This window comes from Rhea americana, unplaced genomic scaffold, assembly GCF_003343005.1.
Source record: "Rhea americana isolate MKP2758 unplaced genomic scaffold, rheAme1 scaffold_168, whole genome shotgun sequence".
In the NCBI taxonomy this organism is placed as follows: domain Eukaryota; kingdom Metazoa; phylum Chordata; class Aves; order Rheiformes; family Rheidae; genus Rhea; species Rhea americana.
The window spans coordinates 335,433-343,110 of NW_028185794.1; the positions used below are offsets into that span (position 1 = coordinate 335,433).

Consider the following 7,678-nt stretch of genomic DNA (forward strand, 5'->3'; position numbering starts at 1 on the left):
AAAAAAAAAAGCTGTATTTTTTTCTGATCCACAAAAAAAGGTAAGGAAAGGGAAAAGCCCCCCACATTCCCCAGGCTCATTCATCTCTGCAACACTTCCAGGGCGCAGTGCCAGCCTGTAGCTTTCTTGCCTCATACCCATCCTGGGGCTCTGCAGGAGTGCCAGAGGAGGCAGRTCAGGTGTGGGTATGGCTGCATGATCCAGCCATTTAGGGAGGTGGATACTGTAAAAGAGACTGGGAGAAACACAACCTTGGCATGCCGAGTTGGCTTCTCTCCCCCGCCCTGGGGAGGTAGCACAGAGAGGAAGGCAGTACTCCTTCCCACGTCTCAGAGCACGTTGCAGCTCTACAGCAACCATCCCTCGGGATCGGCAGGAGCAGCTGGCAGGGCACCGCTCATCCAGGCAGCTGTGGTGCTCTAAGACATAGCTGCAGGCAGAGGTAAGCCTGCTGTGGGGAGGAGGGCATGGGTGTTTCTGTAGTTATAGCCCTGCTGCTATGATGCTTCTCATGCCTGGGGGTGCTGAGCAGCTTCTCCTAGCAGAGCAATGGATTGGCCAATTGCTATACCAAAGACATGACTGCACGCTTACCCTCCAAGAAACAGCTGACCGCCTGCCATAGGAAAATGTTACCTGCAGCCAGCTCCAAGGAATGAGGGTTGGCAGATCATGACTGGCATCTTTTTGTCTGAGACAGGGCAGTTTTTCTGTTCCCTCTAGATTATTCCCATTTCCTTGGATGGAGAGGAGTTACTTCTGTCTGAGGTTTRGAGAGGAACAGCCCAATGGGCATGGCCCTGGTTTGTCTGCGCAGTGATTCACTAAGTGCCCTGAGCACATTCTGGTGTTCAACACCCACAACAGGAGCCAGGCTTTTTAAACAAAATTCTGGTTCAGAAAAGGGGAAAAGCTTAGGCAGAAGAGCAGGGGCCAAGAAAAGGCATGAAAGGCCCAGCAATTTGTACACATCTTGCTGTCCCATTTGGGGACACACCTGACCATTGCAGGCAGAGGCCCAGTAACTCCAAAACTTCTTTGTTCTGGGATGTCCCTCAGGCAGATGAATGGCTTGTTGGTGAGATATTTGACCACGTGCAAACATACGAGATGTAACACTTACAGAGGAGAGCAGGGTGCTCTTCTGGCTCCTGGGAAGCCAGCTGGTAGGTRAAGCTCACCCCATGCAACCAAATGAGATACCTGCAGTGCAGAGTGCCCAACTCTACCCTCAGACTGATGCATGTTCTTCACCGACGCAGCTTGATGGGTCCCGCTCTGGGATCTACCACAGAGCCTGGCAGCTGTGATGCGCACACAGCCCTGTCTCCGGGCTTGTCTGGGASAGGCAATCCTTTGAAGACGGTTTGTGGGGAAGGCTGTGTTGGGTGGTATAGGAGGGAGCAGATGCAGTGAATGCCACCAGCTGTCAGAGAAGTGATTTGCTCTTCTCTTGGCTCTTTCAGTGCTGATTTCCTCCTCTCCTGGCACCAGGATGACTCTATGGGATGGCTCCTTCCCCTTCTACCCCAACACGAATGCGTGCTTCCCCTTCGACACCACCCAAGCTGTCATCATCTCTGTCTTCCTCTCCGTGCTGGCCACTTTCATCATCATCCTGCCAGGGATCCGGGGCAGAGGGGTAAGTGGAGGGGCTGGAGGAGCTACRCCTTGTTATCCATGCCAGCTGCAGCATATGTACTTCCTCCTTCCCTGCCTGTATACCTGGCTTGGGCAGCAAATGTTACCATGGGCCTGGGCTCTGGGATTTTTAACAACCCCAGAGGTGAGCTCAAGCCCAACCCAATACCTACTCCATTCTGGGGAGGTCAAACACYGCAATCACAAATATATGAGGAGCAGTAAGCCCAGGTCTGAGCTTGGCAAGCTCTTGGTGAGATCGAGCTATGAGCAAGCCGAAGTGATTTCACAGGAGTAGAAAAACTAGGTGAGGCGCAGTGGTCTTGCTCCGCCTTTCTGAATCTCTGAAAAACAAAGGTGTGTGCTGTACATGTCACGGCWCCGTCTGCAAGCTCACAAGGCTCTGGGTCTTCACAGATACCTCCAGCGCAGTGGCAGGCCAAAAGGGAATGTCTCTCGCTGTCTTGTGACAAACTGATCTGCCCAGCTGTGAGCACGCAGAGCTCGCCACTCATGCACAATAAGCCAGCCAGATGCCYGGGTTTACAATGGAGCTGGCAGAGAAACAGCTCCCACCTTAGGGGGCATTACAAACCCTCACAGCTGTTTTTGTCTCCAGTTGTGACCAGCTGTCAACACATCTAAATATATAAAGCTTGGAAAACTGCAGAAACCTGAGTTCAGGAATATCGAAAGGGAGTGTTTCTATCCCTCCAATAGAGGGAACAGTACAGCTTTTCCGTATCAGCATTTTTGACACTTTTGCTCTGCCTGGATCCCCCTGTTGCCTCCTGGCGGGTGTAGCTGTGCCTCCCTCCTGCACCCAGGYGCCCCATAACAGCAGGTCCTGCTCCCTACAACGCTGTGTAGGGACTCCTGAGCCATGGGGACTCACCTCTTGCTTGCTTCCAGAGCCTTTGGGATGACTCAGGGAAGGGGCAGGTCAATTTTCTTATTAGCTGGCATTTCTAAATGCTGTGCTTTGGGTTGAGCTCTGCATTGGAAAATCTGACTGAGACCCATCCTCCCTCTGAAAGGCTTTGCCTGAGATGCAACTCACTTTTTTTGAAGAGTAGACGATATGTTAACTTAGCAGCACTGGGCTGCAGGACACCCTCTGAGCCTGATCTGAACTTCCTTGCTCCTCCAGTTATGTACCATGTACCTCACTGTGTGAGCAGGTGTCAAGGAGAGAGAATGGCTGGTCCTAAGCACTAACTCCCTGCTCTTTGCTGACTCCTTGCAGCGATTCTTCTGGTTCCTGCGTGGGATAATGGGCCTCTTCATTGGAGCGGTGATCCTCAGTGAGTACTGGGTGCCAAGCATGAGCTGCTGTGAGCCARGTGGGGCAGCACCAAGACAACATGACATGGAAGACAGAGGAGAGAGGTGGAGGAGGAACAGTAGCTGAGAGCTGAGTCCAGCAGTCAGGACTAGGTCACAGAGAAGACTAGTCCTTTTCTTTGCCCAGAACCTGGCCCRGTAGGGTAATCAGCAAGCAGGGAGAAGTGTAGGCATGTGGTAGTGATGTATTTGCAACAGACCAGTCGACCATCTCTTTTACAAAGATTGGTCAGATGCAAAGATCACCTCCAGAGCACTCACTGAAAGCCCACTGCTGTATGCRAGGTGATCCAAAGCTGGAGTTTGGAGTAGGACTAGTGCCTGTGAGGCACCTGCAGGCCAGCCTCACCACCTCTAGCACGTAGGGCTGAGCTGGGCCTGGGGAGGAACTGTCCCAACCACTCTACYGGATAGATCTCCAGGGCTCACAACCCAGACCTAGCCTTTGGRATGAGGTGATTCAAGCCATGGTGACAGTCACAGCAGATGCTTCCAGTGTATGTTCTCACTAGATGTCTTGCCACTACACCATAACTAACCCTTGTCATCTTCACAGTGACACAGTTCACCAGGGACTGGGAGAATGGCTGGGTGACAGCAAACACCTCCTATAAGTCTTTCAGCCGTGCCATAGTGAATGCAGACATTGGGCTGCACATCGGTCTGGCAGGGGTGAACATCACACTCGTAGGTAAGTGCATGTTGCAACAGAAGGTGATAGGGGACAAGCTTGGCAGCAGTGTCCCCCCAAGTCTTCACACCAGGGGATTTCAGAGTTGTCTCCAAGGATGATGGTGGACATTTGTCCTCCTTCTCTGGCAGGAAACCCAGTGAATCAGGTCAACGAGACCATCAACTACAATGAGCACTTTGCCTGGAGCTTCGATGCAGATTATGACCACAGCTACAGTGAAGGCCTGGAGAAGGGGCTGCCCAGCCCCATCCTCTATGTGGCAGAGAAATTCACCACCCACAGCCCCTGYGGTGTGCACAACCAGTATCGTATCTCTGGCCACTATGCATCCCTCACACTGTGGTAAGGCAGAACAAGAGGTCTCTGGTTACTAAGGGGACTAAGGTAAAAAGGGTGGAGTAGATCAGAGAGTGGATGGGGGAGTCACTGTCTTCCTGGTAAGAAAATGCCGAAGTGTTGGCCAATGTTGAGGACCAACCATTTCACAGAACTAGGGTTGCTTGGTCTGACCTTGTCATMTGCCCTGCAGTCATTATCTACATTCTCCACCCTGATGGACAAAATTACAGTTAAATAGAAGACTATTTTTTCATTTAAAGGAAAATAGATGTATTTGGGGGTTTTATGATTCAAGGTCCTCTCCCAAGCCATCTTACTGAAGATGCAGAGCCCTGCTAAGAGTGCCATGGGGGCTTCTTCTGGCATGCATGAGATGTAGTATTGGAGAGCAGGATGGACCATTAAGAGGATACTCAGAGGCTGCCTTGTGGTATAAAGCAGAGAGTCTCACAGCACCCCCGCACGTCTGAGAGTTCATGGGAAAGGCATTGCCTGGAAGCATCAGTCTTGTGATTGATTCTTCCTATGAGCGCAAACTCCAGTTTCCTGCTAGAATCTCTTCAGCCATTCTCAGGGAAAACTGGCCACGTGCAACTCTTCCTGCTATGGAGATAGGGAGTTTTTCAGGAGTACTCAGCAGAGTTACTATAAAATTCATGTAATCATTCTTAGAAATCAGAACCTTTTGTTAGACTCACCTCCACAATGACCTAAGCCCRAATTCTACATATAGGGCAGGGCTGGCATCTGAGTTCCCTCCAGATGCTGAATCAGATGAGAGAAAGGCTCACTAGGAGSGGCTTCATGCAAAGATCTTCATTTTTACTGTTCTCCCTTTAAATGAGTGGAACTATGGCCCAGGTGGCAGATTGTGGAGTGTCCTAGAATCAGAGAAAGATTTAACTTGGAAGAGACTTCTGGAGGTCTGTAGTCCAGTCCCTTGCTGGAGTAGGGTTGACATCAAAGCCAGATCAGGGTGCTCGGAGCCTTGTGCAGTTCAGTATTGAATGTCTCCAAAGGTAGACCTCTGCAGGCCTGGTCCCTRCCAGTGGGCTCATGGGGAAGAAATTTTTTTTCTAAAGCCCAGCTGGAATTTCCCTATTGCAGCTTGCACTGTTATCTCTTGCCCTTTCACTGTTTGTCTGTACGAAGAATCTGACTCCATCCTCTCTACAATGCCCCTTCAGGTTTGGGGAGGCTGGATGGGATATACCTGTCTCCATGAGGATTTGGAGAGGAGATCTGAGAACAGACTCTAAGCATGACACTTTCTGGTCAGTGTTGTGGAGTTTTTGTTTGTTTGTTTTTCAGGATGGCCTTTTGTGTGTGGCTCCTTTCCATTTTGCTCTTCTCCATGCCCATCCTGCTCTATGGTGGCTACATGCTCCTGCTCACCGCAGCACTGATGCTCTTCTCATTGCTCTTCCTTTTCACTGCAAGGAACACTCCAAAATGTCCCATCCAGTTTGGCCCAGCTTCCCTGAAAACAGTCTATGGCAGATCCTTTTGGCTGACTTTAGCAACAGGTTAGTGTTCAGCTTGCTCATGGAGCTTTTCTTCTCCTTCCCTACAGCAATGCTRCACAGTCAAGATGGGGAACTCCAATAGCCCCTCTTCCCTCCTCCACAAGTGGTCACAGAAACTGACTGTGTTCAAGGCTTCTCCATATTCCTCATGAGGAAAGCCACTCAGTTCACCTGGGAGAATGGCCAAATAGCTTAGAAAAAGTCCTTTTCTGGCCCCAGGGTCAGCATGTTTCCTTAAGGTCCAGGGGGTCCCAGAGCTGGAAAAAGGAGAAGTGCCACAAAATCAGTGACTGACAGTAATTAAAACCAGGTTGGGCAAATAGGGTTTTCTGATCAAACAAAAGATACAGAGCTGTTCAGAAGCAAATAATCCTGCATGCTATTCACAAGTAACCAGAAGAGGAAAAGTGGTGGAAATTCAGACCCATGAGTAATGGTGTACTACCCCCATAGTTGAGAGATTACAAAGCTGAGCATGTTCAGAGGTGGCCAGCTGGGCCCAGTTCATCTGGGACTGACACTGAGCTGGAAGACAAGTGAGCACTCAGATGGTTATGCTTTGAAATAGCATAAAATACTTTGGGATAGCATTTTCCAGATGGGAGAAAAGAGCTGATCAGCCAGGAGACTTGAATCMCCAAAATTATGTGTGTGGAAGCGTGCCAAAAGGAAGGACCTGCAGGGGTCTCTCATCTAGCCCTTGTCCACAGCAAGGTAAACTTCAAAGCCACATCAGGCTTGTCCTGCTGAGTGCTAAACATTCTCACCGGCTGGAGATCTCCTCTATTTTGCAGGATCTGTCTCATGGCTGATCTGCTCTTGGGGAACATTTTTTTTTCTTAAATCAAACTGGAATTTCCTGTGTTACAACTTGCCTTGCTGCCTCTCATCTTTTCATTGCACTTCTGAGAAGAGACTGGCTCTTTTCTAATAGCAGAAGAGGGCAATTAGGTCCCCCTGAGGCCTCCTCTTTTCTAGACTGAACACGCCTGGCTCCTCTCCACACACAGCGTGCTCCAGCTTGGCCCTCTGTCCCAGTTTATTGACTTCTCTCTCGGACTGCAGAGCCCAAAACAGCCATAGTGTGCAGATGTGGCCTCACAAGCATCAAATGGAGGGAACTAACCCCTTCCTTTGACTTCTGCTCTGATGCCACATACCCACTGGCCTCCAAGCCCCAGATTCTGATCTGGCTGATGCTGGGGCACCAGGGGAAGAATGTGCAGAGTTAGGAGCACTCAGTAATGAGCATCTCCATGTTGTGTTGCAGGGCTGCTGTGCCTCCTGCTGGGGCTGGGTGTCATTGTCCTGAATTCTGTGCAGCCGGAGAAGCTGAAACTTGTCTTTAACCTGGATGACAGGGAGGGAAAGGAAGGAGTAGAAGACTGCGAAGAGTCCTTCCTGCCAGCCAGTGCCAGCACCTCTGAGCAAGATAAGCTGATGGTCCCTTTGAGAGAACTTTGTGAGGTGACAACCACCAAACTGTAAGGCCTTTGGGTGGGAGAGCACTGAAGGGAAACTGAAGCCCAAGAAAACCTCATTTTTCTTCTGCACAGTTGGCCACAGCACAGGGACAGGGCAGGGTCCCAGCTTGTCCCTSCCCTGCCTTGCCCCTGTCACAGTTTGATGCCAAGTGCCTCCACCACAGAAGGTCCTGTTGTACTGCCCAGACTAGCAGCAGTTTCTCTTCCCTCTTGCTTGTGCTTTGTAAGGCATGTGGGTGCATCTGCACAGCTCTGCAGGAGCAGCCCGGAGACTGGGTTTAAAACCAGATGCTCTGCCTGCCTGTGTGGCTTGCTGCTTTCAGGGCTGTCTCAAGCAGCTTGTGAGCTCCCTGAGGCAGGAGAGTACCCTGAGCAGCACCCACGTAAACTGTACTGGCACTCTGAGGGCAACCATCTCCACCACCCCTCTGCCCATGGACATGGCCTATCCTGAGTGGACAAGGTGAGCTGACATTTTTCCTCTGCCATGGCCTGACACAAAATGAATGACAGATGGGACTGGCAGGAGATTGAATTCGAGCACCAGCCCCAAACCCCTGAAGAGTTCAAATGGGAAGAGACACATGAAGGACTTGGTGATGAGAATATCAAAGCCTGGAAAGGCCTCAAAAATAAGAATTTGCCCCAAT

The 7,678-nt window shown here is 50.6% G+C and overlaps 1 protein-coding gene across 1 annotated transcript; it reads left to right on the top strand.

The window, feature by feature from the left end:
- Positions 1 to 1,489: 1,489 nt before the first annotated feature.
- DUOXA1 (dual oxidase maturation factor 1) lies at positions 1,490 to 7,032 on the top strand. Its single transcript, XM_085300679.1, has 6 exons — positions 1,490 to 1,642; positions 2,888 to 2,945; positions 3,542 to 3,676; positions 3,808 to 4,021; positions 5,330 to 5,544; positions 6,815 to 7,032. The coding sequence occupies exons 1-6, from the start codon at positions 1,496 to 1,498 to the stop codon at positions 7,030 to 7,032; spliced, it is 987 nt and encodes a 328-aa protein (XP_085156805.1). The 5' UTR covers positions 1,490 to 1,495.
- The last annotated feature ends 646 nt before the right edge of the window (positions 7,033 to 7,678 follow it).